General features: G+C 32.6%; 1 protein-coding gene, 1 long non-coding RNA gene and 1 pseudogene across 4 annotated transcripts; 2 read left to right on the forward strand and 1 right to left on the reverse strand.

The window, feature by feature from the left end:
* Positions 1-488: 488 nt before the first annotated feature.
* Positions 489-1841, forward strand: LOC145164596 (protein LYK2-like). Its single transcript, XM_079083308.1, has one exon. The coding sequence runs from the start codon at positions 504-506 to the stop codon at positions 1839-1841; it is 1338 nt and encodes a 445-aa protein (XP_078939434.1). The 5' UTR covers positions 489-503.
* A 6084-nt stretch (positions 1842-7925) lies between these two features.
* Positions 7926-10346, reverse strand: LOC145167191 (uncharacterized). Of its 3 annotated transcripts, none has more exons than XR_013740984.1 (6): positions 9936-10345; positions 9230-9273; positions 8937-9028; positions 8745-8859; positions 8289-8666; positions 7926-8121 (listed from the first exon to the last, which is right to left on the reverse strand). It is a non-coding gene; the product is annotated as an uncharacterized LOC145167191 (long non-coding RNA). The 3 variants fall into 3 exon arrangements; XR_013740983.1 differs by having other exon boundaries at positions 8289-8357; positions 8468-8666; positions 8937-9273; XR_013740982.1 differs by having other exon boundaries at positions 8937-9273; positions 9936-10346.
* A 5393-nt stretch (positions 10347-15739) lies between these two features.
* Positions 15740-17846, forward strand: LOC145164597 (cytochrome b561 and DOMON domain-containing protein At3g25290-like; annotated as a pseudogene).
* Positions 17847-19615: the final 1769 nt, after the last annotated feature.

The following is a 19615-nucleotide window of genomic DNA, read 5'->3' on the forward strand; positions in this document are numbered from 1 at the left end:
TGGGGTGTTCTGGTCATCGCTTTTTATTAAATGCCTTGATCTTACAAGCAGAATCTGGATACGAGATCAAAATAAATAGCTTTTTATTCATGTTAAAATTGGTTGGATCGAATGAGGTTCACTGGCACACAATCCCAAAAAGCGTATGATTACAAAATAGCATTTTTTTATACGAATAAAGAGTTCTAAAAAGATTTATGCATCAAATTATGCTTTGAACCACTTCTCATACATTTAACCTGTTCCATCTCAATCTTAATTTTTTAATGTTTAATCAATTTTGAAAAGTTAAACAATCTTGAAAACCTAGGATTCGTGGCTTTCTAAGACTTGGGATTAGAATTTTCGACACTCAAGATTACACGTGTATTGTTCAAATTTTTTGTCCAAGAACTCACTCCTCCATATAATCAGATCCAAAGTTTCACAATTTCAAATAAATTTAATTGATTTCCTACGCAGTTATTCCATCCGAAGTCTTTCCTTTCAACATTGGGTTTCAAATGAAGTCTTCGGAGTCAAAAATGAGGGAAGTTCGGGTTTATATTGCTGTATGTGTGGTTGCTTTCGCTATATGCGTAGCAGTTGCAGTATCTGCATTTTACGTGATCCTTTGCAGGAGGAAGAAAACGAAGAAGACAATCCAAAATTGTTCATCGTGCAACAAAAGTGTAGATTTGGAGCTCCAGCAGTTGAATTTAAGTGTAAGAACTGCAAGTGAAAAGAAAGTTTCTTTCGAATCCTCTTCCCAGATCGAATCTTTGGATGATCACTTACTCCCCACCACTCCAGGCAAGCTGTCAGCGGTGGTGGTGGAGAGTTACACCGTTGAAGAGCTGAGCTCAGCCACCGCCGAATTCTCCTCCGCCAACCTTATCGAGGGATCTGTTTATCATGGCCGCATGAAGGGAAAAAATGTCGCCATTAAATGCACAAATCCCGACACCATTTCCAAGATCAAGTTCGACCTCTTCCATACTGCCGCCCGTTTTCACCCCAATATAATGAGGCTACTCGGTGTTTCCTCAGGTATGGATATCCATGATACAGGTGAGTTCTTGGTATTTGAATACGCAAAAAATGGATCATTAAAAGACTGGATTCATGGTGGCTTAGCAATAAAGAGCCATTTCATTGCTTCATGTTCTTGTTTCTTGACATGGAACCAAAGGGTAAAGATTTGTTTGAATATAGCCACTGCCTTACAATACATGCATCAAATAATTAACCCTAGTTACGTTCATCGAAACATCAAGAGTCGGAATATTTTTCTTGATGAAGAATTTCATGCCAAAGTTGGTAACTTTGGCATGGACGAATGTGTTGGAGAAGGAATATATCCCGAAGAAGTACCTGCTTCGGGATATCTGTGTTCTAGTTTTCCCATGACATGGGATAAAGGGTATATAGCACCTGAATATGAATATTCAGGTGTAAGTACCGCAGACACTGATATATACGCTTACGGGGTTGTTTTACTTGAAATACTATCCGGTAAACCGCCAATTATGAAGGGTAAGTCGGAGAATAACGAAGAAAACGTTCGGTTATCGGAAATGATTAAAGTTATACTCAAATCCCCTAATAATGAGGAGAAGTTGAGGGAGTGGATGGATAATGTTTTAGGAGAGAACTATTCGTTTGATGTAGCGATCGCGTTGGCTAATCTTGCAAGAAGGTGTGTGGATGATGATCCGTTGATGCGGCCTGATGCCGGAGAAATTGTGGTGAAGTTGTCGGAGTTGGTGAGGGGAGGGGAGGAGCAAGTCATAGTCCGGGAAAGTTCTTGTAGGCCACTTGTGGCACAACCGTTTGCAATTAAAGATGTAAATGATTTTTAGTTATATTATTTGTGTTTGTTCATATAATTTCAAATAAAGTTTAAATTATTATATGTTTGTTCTAATCCCCTAATCTAATAAATAAGTAGATTTTTGCCACGTGGCATTCTCTAAGCCTCCCCCATCGAATTTTTTCCGCTCCTATCATCTAACTGAATTTCCGAAATTGCCACTCTTAATTTTGAAATCAAATTCGTCTGGTAGCTGATAAGACTTTCCAATTTGTGGTCGAGATATTAGCGACTGATCACCGAAATTTGAGACCGCCATCCTCCCTCACCATAAACCCTATTCTCTCCACCCTCTTTAAAAACATCATCAATCTCAGGACCTGGTTCTCAATTTTCACACATATATTAATCTTGAAGGAAATCCAATTTGATTTTCATCCATCTTCGTCGTCACTCACCCTTCAACATGATAGAAAACATAACCTTGTCATCAGCGTTTTCATCTTAGTTTTTTCTAATAAGCAATGTACCGTCAAAGAAAACCCTAGACACCGTCGCCGCTACTCTTTTTAAAAACCATAGATCCCTAACTGTCGCTATCACCCAGGCTTCACCATGGAAAAAAATCATAAACCCACACTGTAGGTATATTTGCTCTTCTTTGACTGAAATACTTGATTTGCTTTTGGCATTCAGACCATCTTTTGCTTCTTTTGGTTTCTTGAAGACGAGATTGAAGTTATTAGTCATTGGGTTTAATTATTTCAGGTACAATCATCTTGCTATGATCAATCCGAGAATTCACTCTCTCAGTCAAAAGGTAAAATAAATTCTTCAAATATCCATATGTGTAGGTTTTGCTGCTTTTTTTTCATTTTGACACACAATCACAATCACTTACTATTAGTCTCTTATGCTTATAAAATTGTTTTAGATATTTAGTTTATTGGTGTGACCCTTATACATGAGCTCTTGCATCCATTCAGAATCAGAATGGTATATTTATTTGGGTATATCTCGGTGTTGAAATATTGACATGTTTGTTGTTCTTATGATATGCACTCTAAAGTAGCCTTTAATTAATCATTTTCTGCTTAAATTTGCTAAATTTGGTGTCACACATCTCTTTCTAATATGCAGGGTCCATATAAGGTTAAACACATAATCGTTGGTGGTCCATATAAGGTTAGTAATTTTGTTCAATTTTATTATATCTTTACATGTTTTTGCATTATTCATTTTTCCCTTTTTCTTTACCGTTAATGAAATTATAACATGTTTATGTTTATAGAATCGATTGCTTATTCGTGCATGTATTTTGTTGTATCTGTGTAGGTGATTTTCAATTATAGCATCATAGATTCAAAGTACAATGATATTATCTTGAAAGTAGAATGTTATAATCCTCATGATAAGTATCACAGTAGGATGATACAATAAACATGACCCCATAATAACAATATATTGTTGCTTATTGAATGGGCTGATATTTGTGTATGTACTCAAGTGTTTTTGGAGGAATTACAATTACGTTATTACCCCTCCTGTTACTGCATTTTTGCATACGTTACAATTACATTATTACCCCTCCTCTTAATCCATTTTGCATATGTTACAGGATGATTGAAGTGTAATTTTTAAAGAGGATGCTGCATGTGTTTTTTTTAATTTAAACAGGACCATCCTTCAAATATTTTTATTTATGAGAGGGAGCATTCCAGTAATTTGTATAACAGGGAATGAATGAATGAGATTTTTTCCAAAAAAATGACAGTTATGACACTTTTTTTTTGTTAATTTAGTTATTTTGATGCTTTTTTTTTGATAAATTTGACAGTTATATTTTAATTTTTTTATTGTTATTACGGAATTACAGGCTCGAAACCTACCTAATTACACCATTTTACTTTATTCTGTTTTCCAAATTATTATGGTGTTCTTTTATTATTATTATTATGGCATCCTACATTGTAATAAACGGCAAAGTATTATTATTGCATTATACTTTATTTTTTTTTCTCCAAATTATTATGGCATTCTACTTTTTTATGGTAAAAAATGGCTGTTTTGGCATAAGGTGACAATGGTTTTTTTTAAAGTTGATTATACATGCAAAAAGAGCATTTTAAAGCAATTTATAGCATTTTAAATGAACATTTTTATATCAAGTATAATTGACTAAAATGAGCACATTCTTGTAAAATGGGACAATTTGACAAAGTGAAATTGGTAAAATATGGCTTGTGTTGGCATTTGGTAAAAATTGTGTAAATCGAACATATTTTGGTCAAAATAGGATTGTTTTAGTAAGGTGAAAATGTTGCAAAAATTGCATTTTCAAAGCATTTTATAGCAATGTATTTCTAATAGAAATGGTATTTTAATATAAAGTAAAAATGGATTAAAAATAACCATGATATAGTTACAGATAACATTCAATGTTGTATAAAAGAAACTTTTTGCAAAATTATGATTAATTATTATGATATTTAGTCTTTATTTTTATTTTGTCAACCGTTTACTACACGGGTTATAACCTAGTTAATTTATATATTTATTACTTAGAGACGTAAACCGACCGCAGAGGTGCATGCTATCATACTACATTAATTTTTGTTCATCAAACCTTTGTTTATATTGGTAAATATTAGTTATATTTATCAACGTTTTTTCCTAAAGGAATTGAACATTTGCAATTTGCAAATGAAAATGTATATGCAATTTCACCAGTACGTTTTTATATTCGTTTTCAAGGTTGCCTTGCATATTGACGATGTCATCTTGTGCCTTAGGAAAAGGGGAGTTGAAAACATCTACTTCGGATTGGTCCAACATGAATTGAAAGCCTTTTTCTTTTATGATTTTCTTCGCAATGATGCCAATCAAGCGGATTTTAACGACCGAATAGTTTGTATTTAATTCTATACTTTTTTATCAAAAAAAAAGCCTCTACTTTTTCTTTTTGAATTTGGCCCTTACGTTTATCATTTACTCAATTTAGACCTTATAATTTCATTTTTTTTTCAATTTGGCACTTAAATTTTCTATTTTTTCAGATTAAACCTCTAGCTAAAACAAAATCCTGACATCTTGGTTATATCGCAAAATGTCTTGCATTAGTTTCCATATTGAGATTTTGATATAAAAGTCCTTAAATTTGATAAGTTATGTCAGTTTTGTTTGTGCAATGATTTTAAGTTAATTAAAACCAAAGTTTGCAACTATATTTTAAGTTTTACCTTTTTATAGGTTTAAATAAAATCCAGAAATTTTATCAAACATAAAGGCTTTAATGAACCATAACAAAAAAAAAGTTAAAATCAAATATTTCTATCAAACTTAAGGGCTTTAGTGAACCAAAAATACGCAAATGCATAAAATTTAAAATAAAAATAAAAAAAACGTTGCATACTTCCAACATTAATGAACCAAAAATCGTTACAGGGACAAAATCTATAAAACCTACCCAACTTATGGATTATTGTGTCAAAATTCTTTTCTGTAACGCCATGGCAGATGCTTACAACTTCATGATAGTTCTAGAGTAAATCGAGTGAGACGGTTATGTCAATCCATTACTTGACGATTACATCAACTCTTTTCCACATTGATTCATTGATGTGGTCAAGAACACTATATGCCCATGTAATGATCTTGAAAAAGTTCAACCGAAAGTGCATAACGATCACCGGTTGCGTATCATGGGTTGAACTTTTTCATATAAAGGTTTATCGAGTCCTACCTAGAATAACAAAGAGCAACTTTGAACCTTCTTTCCCCATTACTAACATAAGAAACTCGATGTCAATAACTCTTGATCAAACCAATGATCGTTACGCATCTTGGGTTGAAATTTTTCAGATCATCATATGTGCTTGCAATGTGCTTGACCACATCGATGAAGGCTAACCTCCATCGATGAAAGCCACGTGGAATAGAATTGAAGCCTTTGTCAAGCAATGGATTTATAGCATAATTTTTGTAGATTTACTCTAAATCATCCTATAGTTAGGAACATCTCTCATTAAATTATGTAAATGAATGTAAGAAATCTTCCAAGATAAAAAAATATATAATATTTTTTTATAGAAAAAAATAATAAAATTGAGGTTTAATCTGAAAAATGAAAAAATATAAGGGACAAACTATATATATATATATATATATATATATATATATATATATATATATATATATATATATACTACCCGTTTACCCACGCTAAGCGATGGGTGCAAATAGCTTTTTCAAAAATTAGTTTCTAGAGGCGATTAGTTCTTTTGTACAAATAGTTTACTACATCTAAACAATTATCAATAAGATTCATGCTAGCAGAAATGAAATTAATAAGAATTAAAAATGAAAAGTTTGAATTGTTTACAAATGTACATGAACACATGATTGATTGTGCAGTAATAATTATGCAACATTTCTATATACACCACATTTGATGTATAGATTTCATTGACGTTGAATTGTTCGACAAGTTTCTCTAATCGGACGACGAATAGTTTGCTTTCAACATATTTCAGATTGTCTAGACTGCTCTTTCTTTGGTACCGGTCTTTTTCGATCTGATTTTTTCCGGCGAATCTTTTTTTTTGTTGGTTTTGTTTTAATGCAATTTGGTCTAGCGGTCCGTTTCATTATTAAATTATTTTCATATATCAAACGTTTGTAAACCATATATGTTATCTTTTTCGGAGAATAATTTGTTTTCGTGATATAATTCTTTTATAGTTTCTTGCTAGTTTTTAACAATATTTCTGTCGTTCCAAAAAAAAAAAATTTCTTAGCGGCCTTTAAACTATATTTATCATCTTTTTCGGCTAATACAATTGAATATGATTTTTGTTAACGGTTTACAATCAAATTATGTTCCCGTCGTTAACTCATTTTCTATAAAATTGTTGAGTAAAAAACAATACTGACAACACGTTCTTTAGAAATTAGATATTGTTCCATCTTAAAACTTTTTAATGCGAAGCAATAAATATCAAATGTACATGTCATTTTGTCAGCAATTGTTTGCGATTATAATATTTTGTCCAAAAATTTATGAATTTATTATAAACATTTTCAAATTCTTAGAATAATATACATAGTACTTTTTTTTTAAAACTAATAAGCTTATTAAGAATTTTAAAAAATTATATAAGTAACTTTCTTTATAGTATTAATAAAACATATGAATTATTACAAATTAATAAGAAATTTAACTATATTTCAATTTTTTTAATTAATATTATTCAAAAAGTAAATTTATTTGTTTAATTAAAAAAACGTTATCAAGTAACATATAAAATAAATAAATTAGATATATTTTAATTAAAATGAATTCTTAACCTATTATCTTACAATTATATCAACTTTTTTTTATTTTAATTTTCAGAGTTTGATTGTACATCAGTATACAATTCATCATGAGTTTTGTTATGTTTTATTATTCATCTTTTTTTCATTTCTCTTCTAATTAAATAGATAAAGGAAAACCTTAAAATTAATCTCATTTTTTTATCTTCTATCGTTATGATATATTTTAAATATATAGTAATAAATGGTAGTGTAATATATATATATATATATATATATATATATATATATATATATATATATATATATATATATATATATATATATATATATGACGTAGGTTGAGAATTAAATATTTGATACATTGTATAATAGTTTGTTGTTGCATAATTTTATTATGAGGTTAACTTTGTTACACAATACAAGTTTTTATCTATTTATTTGTAGTAATACTTTATGTTAACTAAACTTTTGAAAAATAAAAATAAGAAGTTACGTAACACTTTTTAAAATTATATCACTTATTAAACTTTATATAATTCAAATCTTCAAACATATTTGCTTTGGTTATTTGAATAATAATAAGACAAGATTTATTTGAAAACATTCACACCATAAGTATTTTTGTTTAATAGTTCTTTCTTTAAAATTCTCAAATACCAATAAAAAAAAGAAACTAATGACAACTACTCATCAACCGGAACAAAGCAAAATCAACCTACATATTGTAGGTCAAAATTTTAATAGGGAAGTGAGCATTATCAATAAGTAATTTCTTGGCCGACAAAAGCAAACATATCTTTCTCAATTTTCTTCAAAATTCATCAAAATATTAGGTATATATATAAACCTTCAAGTCCATAAACACACAGTGGAAACTATGTCTCATTAATTCTTAAACTATTCCCAATCTCAAAGTAAATTGTACACACAATTCATCCGAAAGATGTATAAGCAGATAAAGGAGATGAGCTTTGAAGTTCATAATACACGTACCTTGTTAAAATCCCATTTCCCTGAAAAATCGCAAAAAACTAAATTAGTATGTTCATACACACATATCAAAATAAAAAAAAAAAATCAAACAAACAAACAAAATGTTCTTGATAGTGGTTTGAACCTGCAAAATACAACTGAATTTGTATTTTCATACACACACATAGAGAACACACATGACACATACCATAAGTAAAGACACAAAAATGTCTTTCCAAAATCCTCAGATTCCAGCTTCAATAAAACCTTCTTGAACCTGCAAAATACATATAACTTTACTGGAAACGTAAGAGGTAAATCAAATAGTTTTAGATCTGGGAACAAAGTTCCAAATTAAGATTTGGAGCTCAAAACATTAGCATTTACCATAGAGAGTAGCCATGGACTCGCTGAAATAAAATGGTGGTTGAACAGTTAAACACAAAAATACATTCAAAAAGTTAAATAACAGCTAGAGAGAAACTATTTATGGAACGTTTCAGAAGATAACAAACATATGATTAGATGAAATGCTTAGTGTCACAGAGATCTCAATGGTGATGGCAGTGTCGACTTCATCGTAGTCCTGAAATCCATTTAAAACATAATATCAAATTTGGAGTTACAAATCCAAAATCAAAACCAAAATAGATGCCAAAATTACTTCAAACTTGCAGTTACAAATCAATCACTAATTCCCTGCTAAGTTTTCCGTTTCTTGGCTAGCCTTCTCATTTTTTTCTTCATTGAATTTAACACACACGTAGATACACACATATCTGCACAAACAGGTACCAGTTTAACCCTTTGTTCTTATTCTTGTACATACACCACACATGGATATACATATACATACCTGATGTATCCATACACACAACTGGCTTCAATATTTCTGCCATTTCAATATTAAGCAAAGTATAACAGAGAACCACAGGTTCTCCAGCTTACCTATTATTTTCAACCATCACACACTTCATCAAGATGTATAAGTCAATAACTCATGATTTTCCACATCATTCAACAATAACACTCCATTAGTTCCATAACTTCTGAATGATAATCACAATTTTTAAAATGACCAAGAAATGAATCGAAAATAAATAAAATAGAGAAAAAGAAAGAAAGAAAAAGAGAGAGGATAAGTAAAACCTGGTTAAGAGCTCTCGATTGATAATCATTTTGAATAATATGACCTGCATAAGAGAATGAAAACAGAGTTAAGAGCAAAAATAACCCAAGCTATGGATATTTTATTTACATCCAAGATCTGTCAAAAAGTTAAAAGCTCTCGTTTGATAATCATTTTCAATAATATGACCTGCAGAAGAGAATAAAAACAGAGCTAAGAGCTAAAAAAAACCCGAACTATGGATCTGTTACTTATATCTAAGATCAGTCAAAAACATCATAGATGATTCACAAGATAAAAAGAAATAAAGAAATCGACATGTATATATATTTCAAAACCTTGCAACCCTTCATCCAAGATTTTCGTATCTGGGTTTGATATCTGAAACCCTAGAGGATGTATTGCTTTCTCTCCCTCAGGATGTTGGTAATTTCAATTTTTTGTTTGGCCAATAGAGAAAGATGATATATGGATTTAGATAGAAAAGAGAGAAGTGAGAAGAGAAAGGGAAATAAAAAGATTTAGGTAAAACTAACTGCAGGGAAACCTCTTGAGTTTCTAACGATTAAAGCAGCGATGGTGGTGTTGATGGTGGTGCAATAGATAAACAAACGACTCACGGGTGGTTGATTGTAGTATAGTGAAAACCGTAACAATGAAGTCCAACAGAGATAAAGAAACGGATTTCAAAATACCAAAATCGAGAGAAACATAAATTAATCTTACCTTCATAACACATGTCGATGTAGCAGAGACGTATCAAGGCTTTCTTCCTTCGTTAAGGTTTCCATCAGTAGAGGATTTAAAGTTTCAATATGGTGATTAACAAAGGACATGAACAGGAAGGATTTGGGAGCGAAATTGGTTAGCTTTTAGGTTTCGTCAATGCATATCAGTAGTGACGACGGTAGTTTTGGTTGCCGGTGGCATCTAGGGCATTTAGAGAGAACGGGGAGGGAAGCGTATCCTCTTGATTCAAACCGCGTCTCCTTCCCTGAGATATGATATATTGTTCTTTTTGCGTTTAGATTTCTCAACTTGATGATTAATTTGGAATGGATACTTATGGAATAACAGTAGGGTCTGAAAGGCTATAAGGGGCGGAAGCCAAAACCAAACCCTAAATCGCAGTTGAAGAATAAAAATGATTTATTGAATAAACCTTATTGAGGTTAAAATTCAAGAAATGTTGAATATCTATAATACTTATAATGCATTTATAATCCAATTTTAAGAGTATCTCTTAAAAAACAAGGGGATGGTTTATTAGCCATTGGATTTTTGTCGGAGGGTGTAGATTAAAAGTTTTGTAATCCGTGTGATACTTGATTTCGGAAGAAGGCATACACGTATCACAATGATTGTTCCTTCTCCGACCCTTAATTTTCCTCTCACCATTTAAAGAAACCCTAATCCCCACTCCGCCACTTTCACTTTGCTCCCACACACTCCTCTCAAACATCAGATCCATTAAATCAACCACCATTCACCACTGCCGTGAGACCTTCACGGCTACCTTCGTGCCACCGAACCCTCTCTGTAACATCCCGAAATTCAGGTACAACTATTTAGCCCTTCTTTTATTCAAAGTGTCAAGTTAAGCCCTTAAGAGGAATTGGTAGCAAATGAGTACGCTGGGCGTACTCAAGAGTACGCTGCGCGTACTCATGCGCTTATTTTGGACGCGGACTCGCCTGAGTACGTTGGGCGTACTCAGGGTTACGCTGGGCGTAATGTGTCCAGGTGCAAACCCTAATTTCTGACTTGTGCCCTATATATTGGATGCTAAGGCTCATTTCTCAGCCTCCATAGCAGTGAGTAAAACCCTAAGAGAGAACTTTTCATCGTTCTTAGTGAGTGTGTGTGATTTTGGAGCTAAAAGTGCCTTGGTGTGCTAGTGAAGAAGAAGGAGAGGAGTTTGTGGAGACTAGAGTTTGAAGTGCAAGTTTGGATCTGAGATCTACAGAGGAAGGAGCTGCATTTGGAGGTATAAAGTTCAAAACTTTCCTCTTCATTTGGTTTGTTGCTTCATGGACCATTTTAGGGTTAAAAGTCCCAAAGGTGGAGACTTTATGAGCGTAATGTGCTCCATGGACCTAGATCTGTCCCATTTCAGTGGTATTTGTGTTATAGATCCATAAAGTTCCCATCTTGGTCGTGGATATGAGATCATGCTTGAGTATTGGGCTTTCTAGTGTTAGGAAATGGTATATTTTGGGTGTTAGTGACTTGTTCAGCCATGCAAAGGCTTAAAGTCATCGACTTTATGGATTAAGAGGCTTAAAAATGGTCAGATCTAAAAGCTGGACGTGAGTCTTAACTGTTTAAGACCTCAAGAGCTAAGGGACTGAAACTGGGATTTACGCCGGGCGTAATCCCAATACGCGCGGCGTACGGGGTGGCGTTCCCCGATTCTGAGAGATTGCCGGGTACGCCCAGCGTACACATCTGGTACGCGCAGCGTAACCCGGAGGGTTGACTTTTGGTTGACTTTTAGGGTTTGGTCTATAGTGGGGCCTTTGAGTTATGAGAGGGGTAAAATGGTCTTTTACCCTTCTGAGAGTACTAAGAGGAGGAATAGTCTAGCCTTGAGAGATGTATTGATTGAGAGTATTTAGTTTACATGATTAGGCGGAGGCTAGACCTGATTTTACAGAGTTCGAGCTTTACCGAGTTACCCGAGGTGAGTCTTCTCACTATACTTTACCTAGAGTGGTAACAGAGTTATGTGACAGAGTTATTGTATGTTATCTATGTGATTTGTGGCACGGCATTATTTCTATGTGATTTATGCTGTGTGTATACCAGAGTTAGGACCGGAAGGTCCAAAGAGCTAGGACCAAGGGCCCACAGAGTTATAGCCTCGAGTGGCTAATGTGTGTTATGTTCTATAGTTATGTGCCAGTGTATTTGTATGCTATTTATGTGTTGAGATTTATTGTGATATGTGATATGCATGATCCAGAGTTATCAGAGTTAGGACCTTTGGGTCCATAGAGTTAGGGCTAGAGAGCCCACAGAGAGTTGGGACTGGAGGGTCCCACTGAGACACACTGACCAGAGGGTCAGCAGAGTCATAGCCTCGAGTGGCTAATATGTGTTAGAGTGGTATTTTGGGGAACTCACTAAGCTTTATGCTTACGGTGTTATGTGTTATGTGTTTCAGGTACCAGTGGTGATCGCGGGAAGGCGCCGGCATGATCTGTACACACACCCGCAGAGTTTATTATGATTTGATCTTGGGATTTGTAGTGAGATAAAATTGATACATTGTTTTTGAAAGCAATTGTGGATGAATTTATATGGTTTTAAAAAGTGAAAAATTGTTTTGAAAATTTGGGTGTTACACTCTCTCCGTCGGATTTGAAGAGTTCTCTAGATGTATGAACATACATCCACCACCGTCTCACCCTTGCTCCACCACATCCACAGTTGTTCTATGCACACATCATTCTCCATGCTCATTTGTTCGTGATACTAATGGTTTTGGAAAGTTTGATTTCTTTTTTACACAGGTTTTTTTTTTTTGTCTTTGATTTTTTCTGGGTTATAGTTGATCATTGTTTCTCACTCTCTCACTTTCTTTAATACACATGACTTTGTTTGTTCCAGATCTGAAAATGGTCAAAAGGTTAAATACATGTAACTAACAAAGCTTTTGTTTTTCGTTTGTCAGATTTGGCCGACTTCAACACCTACTATTTGTTTTCTTCATAACGGTAAGTAACCCTAACCACCACCACAACATGTCTCTCTATTAGGTATTTTTTTCATTCAAACTTAAGTTTTATACAAACCACGCTCACAAGTTTGTTCCCTTAACATCTGTTCTTTCGAGATTTAAGGAAATAATAGATTTAAATATATTCATATGATCTATTTTTTCAGTGAAAGATTCTTGAAAGAGGATCTGGTTGGAAGGGTAAATTCAAAACTGAGATAACCATAATAATTTACCACCATTGTTTGGAGTTTTGAGCGATTTCAAAATTGTCGGAATAAAGGGTAATTTCATATCCTGGGAAGAACAACTTGGAAGAACAACTTGGATTTATGTTTATAAGTTTATAATTTTTGCAGTAAGGCTCAAGTTTAGTTTAGTTTTCTGTTTATAATTTTGTAATTTTTGGAAAATAGCTTATGTCTTATTCTAATGTTAGGACCAAGTTGCAAATATGGGGTATTGGATTTGTTGTATCTGATATCTCCTCATGGGTTTTTTTTGGATCTCAGGAAGTAAACTACAAATTAGTATTCTGCAATGTTGTTATTATGGATTCACTTATTTCATTTATATTCTTTTGTGTTTTTCTTTTCAGCCAGATATGAAGCTAAGTTTTTATTTAATTTTGTTCAGTCTTTTTGTATGTACAACGTTACATTCTGCTTAGTTATTGTTCTTCTAAGGTAGATATATACAGAACAAAATAAATATAATTAGTTTAAAAACAGTGTTTATGGCTTTTGATTTTTGACTTAAATGCAAATTTCTATAAAAGTGAAATTCTGACAATAAATGACCGGTGAGATCTTGAGTAATCACACCATTTGTTTTAATGTAACTAAATATAAGTAGTTTTAAAAACAATGTATGTAAAATTACAATATAATTCTAGATTAAGTGGTTAATTATTTTTAAAAAGTATAAACATGAAAATAATCTTTTGGAGACTTATCAGCAAATTTAAGCTGTCCGTAAACTTAGACTATCTTTTGCAGCAATGTTGAATATTTATCAATATAATGTGTTGTCCATTACACAAATGTAGACTGAATTAAACTTTTTAAACTTAATACTTCAAATTTTAAATGTAATGTTTGTATATAAAATTGAGATAATAAATAAGGCTGGCATTTTATGTTTGTATATAAAATTGTGATAATAAATAAGGCTGGCATTTTTATATTAAGTAGATATGTTTTATTAAAATAATAAGAAAAATGAGGTCTCTTCATTTCGATTTTGAAGAACAATCGTTGGAATGTTTGTTTAAAATTTATTTTAAGTTAAGAAATCTAATAACAAATATGACCAAAAGAAATGTAGTTGAAAATTTTCGGAAAATTTCAAACGATTTTGTATAAAGGATTCAAACATCGTTCAAGTAGTCTATGAATATTAATGCTTGCAGGTCATATAGGTAGCTGTTATGAAATTGTTATAGAGACTATGGTCTGTGGATGATAGCTACCTAATAGTGTTTTAAACCTCGAAGAAAATTAGCACAAAGTTGTCAAATAAAAAAAAACAAATATAATTTTTCGTAAGGACATATTTTTCATTTTTTTAAATATATTTTACTTAGTAATCATCGTTTAAAACAAGCTTGATTTAAATCTGTTTTTTTTAAGTAGTACAATACTTATTACTAAATTTAATCGCGTATATATATTTTTTGGGGACGAACGTCGTTCACGCCTAGAGTTGACAAAATGGCAACAGATAACACTTTCTCAGCTACTCTTTCTCAATCACGGTTTCCCTCTTCTGTCTTCAACCCTTCTGCTATATACGACAATGGCGCCGTTACCACCATCCCCCATCACAACTAAACATTCACCCTCGATCTGGATCTTCATCACCTCTTTCGGTCAATGTCGAACTGTTCAGAACCATAAAAATCATCGTCGTAAGTTCTCTCAAACCCGCCACCTTGACAACAGATGCCGACCCCATTGGAAAACTAATATTAGAGAGTCGTCGTAGATCCACCATTAGACCGCAATCTTAACATTATTCGTTAAATGAAACTAATCACCGTCCACTAATAGATAAATAGTAATAGACGAAAATTAGTAATTGTTGCCCGTCTAGAGACAACTGATTGCCGAAAGGAACAAATCGCCGAAATGAAACAAGTCGAAAGAAAACAATTTGATGACCGCCGAAATGACACTAATTTTCGTTAGGAAACTAATCGCCAGAATGAAACAAATCGTCGCCGCCGCATCGCGCGGGTACGCTACTAGTGTTTTATAATATAGTTAATATACTAGGTGTGAGACCCGTGTATTACACGGGTTTATTAAAAGGACCAAAAGTAATGGTGTGAGAAAAAAAATCATTCACGCAAGTTTTGATAACCACAAAAACCATGTTCATAAAAAAATAAATAACGACTGAGTTTGTGACATTTGTTAAACCGCATGGACTATTTATGTAATTTGATCTTAATTAATCTATACTAATAAAATTAATTAATGTAAATTCACAAATGGAATGTACTATCTTTACTATATTATTAAACATATTGTCTGTTTCTTGAAAATTAAGAGGTACAATACCTATTACCTCATGTACAATAATATTAAGCTTATAATCCCATCGTGTATATATGTACAATAATATTAAGCTTATAATCCCATGTATATGTATACACGGTATTACCTTATCGAAATGTTACCCTAATCTTCTCTACACACAACACTACACACAACAGCCGCCATACGAAGGAAATCGAAACCCTCTTCTTTCCGTCTCCTTCCTATCGCTTCAGAATCGATCGATACTCACCAAATCAAACCAAATCTCCTCTACATACAACAGCCGCCATCAAACGAAAACTCATCCGTCTCTCTCTTTATCTATTCACTGATCGGCGAAGGATACGAGAGCCGATTACTTCGATGGGGTGATGAGGATTTTTGCTACGGTTGAGTTGCCTAAAAAAGGGATGATGAGTGTGAATCAGGTATGGCGGGTAGGGCCGTCGGTCTCGGCTGATGGGTTTCCGGCGAAACATGCTTTTCAGCCGGCGAATTTGGGGGCGAAAGGGCGGTTGGATTTGTTAAGTGGACAAAGTATCAGCAAACCTAGCGGTGGAATTAGAGGTGGTGATTCCAGAACGAAAAATAGAAATGTAAGTAATCAAATTCTGATTTCATTAAAATTATCTTTTTTCATGGAAACCCACGTAGAATTTCATGATTCAACATCAAAATCAATCGAAAATCGAAATGTAATTTGTCCATGTTTAAGATTCATGGGATATTGAATGCACAGTGAGCTGGGGAATCTTGTTTTCTGTAGGAGTAATCATCGCTAGATACCTTCGAACTTTCACCTCTGCAGATTCGACATGGTTTTACCTTTATTGCATTCTGCCAAGTTTCTGCTTATGCAATTGGCATCGCCGGCTGGGCCACGGGACTTAAACTTGGATCCGAGGCAAAGGGTGTAACCTAAAACACTCACGCAGTATCGAGATTGCTCTATTTTCTCTTGCAACAGTCCAGGTAATTTGAACCACTTCTTATGCTTGCATCTGTCAATTTTTGCAGCCAAGATATCGCTCTATAGCCTCCTTCTAACTATGTGTGTGCATGTGTGTGTTTTTCAGATGATCTTCGTCCCCTACATGTTTTATCTTTGTCCCCACGCAGAAATTGATCTTCACCGGCTGAACTTGAAATCGGCCATAAAAAAAATCTCATTTGTATTCCGATGGAGGTATGCCATACCTTCTTTCATGTAGTAGTTAGGGATTTTTTTTAAATATCCTAAAAACTGAATTGTATTAACCATCTCAACCCTCAAAATTTTCTTTTGTGAATGTAGGAGTAATGAAAAGTTGTCATTAAATTAGTGGAAAGGGTAGTCATCACCAAGTTTAAGCAAAGCATTTACAAGATTCATGTAAATTTGGACTAAATGGATGAAGGTACATCATATTTACTACTCATTACTTGCAACTCTTTTGGTCTGTGTTCTTTTCCTAAACTAAAGAAAGCATACATATGTTGATGTGTTCAACAGATGTTTATGATAAAATAAACTAATTGGTTTACTTTGTATTTGTGTTAATATTTATTTAAAATAAATATATATTATCTATGAGCTTTGAAATAATGATACAATAAATTTTATAATAGATGCATAGGAATGTCTTTACAATGATTAGATCATAATTTTTTAGTATTGTTTCAAATTTTGGCATAACTGATGCAGGTAGTTAGTGTTGGTAATATAAAGCTTAGTTTTTAGGTTTATAGTACATGGTAAAACGTGACATGAGCACAAATAGAAGAAGCACATACACCATATTAAAAAAATTGGTCATCAACATTAAAGACATTGACATTGAAATGGTTAGTGAACCGTTAGACTTTGTTCCCTTTGGTGGCCAGACTACGCCAACCTATTGATACCCTCATCATTTTTTTTCCAAGCTCTGCTTTGTCATGAACAATATCTTCAGGAACGGATGGAGGAGGTGGAAAAGCATCGCCATTACCATTACCATTAGGGGTGAGCATTGAAATCGGGTATTCAGTTCTGGAACCGGAACCATTTCTATTGGTTCCGGTTCCGATTCCGATTCCTAATGTTTTGAAAAAGACTATAACCGGTTTTGATTCTCATTTTCTTGGGACTGTTACCCGCCAGGTACATGCCTAGATCGTTTTCTACAAAAATTATTTCCAATTGTTCTAGACTACCCTACATATACATTAACTAAATTTGTAAATATACATGTGCTTACATATATTTCTGTCACTTCTGTTACCTATATAACAATTCCTAAATTTGTGATTATGAGAAGAAACATACCAGATTATCTTTTTATTTGGTTTGTATGCAAAAGTAAATTGTTTAATTTTGATAATTAAAAAAAATGATAAACATTTTAGGATTAGTATAATTATTATAACCTCTTATGTCTATGCAATTGAATATATTATTTTCAACATTAGAGTGAATAATTTGTTAATCTAGCTATAATTATTATAACCTCTTTAGTAAAATTTTGAACGGCTAATGAAATAGTATATTATGCTTATTTTTTTACTTTTAGTTGTAAGGGTTATCTCAAAGTTTGTAATGGTTAACTTTTTCACCCACGAAAAACTTTTTCTAAATTTTTGTTTTGACAGGGTGGAGTACATTTGTGCCAAATTATAACCCAAGGGACATTATTGCTAACTTGAATTCATGGTATGGTGATTAGGACTCAGGGAAGCTTCAAACCCCTAGAAAATCAAGTCTAATGGAGATAGTACTTTGGTCAAAGAAGACGGGCTTCAAGTTCAACCAGAGAAAGAGGGTGGTAAGAAGAACATGGGGATCAATTTGGAAATAGTTTTAGTAACATGATATTTTTAGTATATATGCGATTAAATTAACTTGTGTCATTTTTTTAATTTTAATTTGGGAAATTGTTTTTGAAGGGCTTCAAGTGATGATGTTTCTGTGGCGGTGATGACATCTTCGGTGATTAATTTAATTACATTTAATAATTCCATTTAATATTTCCCCTCATCATTTCACTTATTTGATTAATTTAATTACATTGTGATTTTTTTTTCTTGCCGACTCCATATGATTCAGATTTAACAAAGGTACAAATCCGTAGTGGTTTCAAAATTTTTGCATGTCTCAAATAATACATGTATATAATATGTATATATGTGTGTATGTATTTATCTGTGACATTGTATATATGTGTGGTTTGTATATGTATATGTTGGGACATCGTGTGCTTCTGTTTTTTAGTTTGAGTGAATGTGTCTTTCTGTTTTTATGATTGTAATAGTAGAGACTTCAATATTTTTTTTGTATGTGCATTTTCATATTTGCCAATTAATTTCAGTATATACTTCAAGATAATATATCCTTTTTCGTTTTTACTATTATAACCTTTTTTATATAGGGAAAATTTCATTCATATCCTTCTAAACTATAAGTATTACTTCAATATCCTTATAAATTTAGAAATTACGTATATATCCATCTAAACCAATAAAAATTACGTTTATATCCAAAATCATATTTTAATTAGATTTATATTAATTTAATATTAAAAAAAATTATATAAAATGCATAACTACATATAACTTTACCAAAATACCCTTTGCACAATAAATCCAAAACATGATCAATTGAAAGCAGATTATGCATAATTGAAAGGAAGGTTATGTAATTATAATTCACTAGAATAAAAATATTTGTAACATATTTTAATATGACCTCATGAGAATTCAGATGCCATAAACCTACCTTACCTCAACTTTGATTTCAAGTTTTAGTTTCACACGTTCTGCTTCTCTTGATCCAGAAGCTGGTCCTCTAAGAACTTTTGTAGAAGCACACAAAGAAACATAAAAACAGATGTTAGTTCCCGAAAATAGAGATAAAGTTAGTTGCTTACAAAAAGATGCCAAAATTTACTAACACAGTCAATAGAAATTATGTCTATTTCACATGTGGATGTTGCACAATCACTCTAATCGTGAGAATATTTTAATGTTTAATGAAGTAAAATTGAGATTTATGTCAATCACACGATGGATTAGTTGTTAAATTGATTATTGGCTGTCAATTTTAATTTTCCAAATGTAAACCTTTATAACACCTTGGAATTAATAAGAATCCCTTTGGGATATATTCTTTTCTCCCACTAAAGTCT

The sequence above is a fragment of the Lactuca virosa genome, chromosome 3 (assembly GCF_052849685.1).
Source record: "Lactuca virosa cultivar CGN04683 chromosome 3, Lactuca_virosa_CGN04683_v6, whole genome shotgun sequence".
NCBI lineage: Eukaryota > Viridiplantae > Streptophyta > Magnoliopsida > Asterales > Asteraceae > Lactuca > Lactuca virosa.

What these genes read in the sequence shown, in the direction of transcription:
- LOC145164596 (XM_079083308.1), top strand. Translation starts at nt 504, where the DNA reads ATGAAGTCTTCGGAGTCAAAAATGAGGGAAGTTCGGGTTTATATTGCT.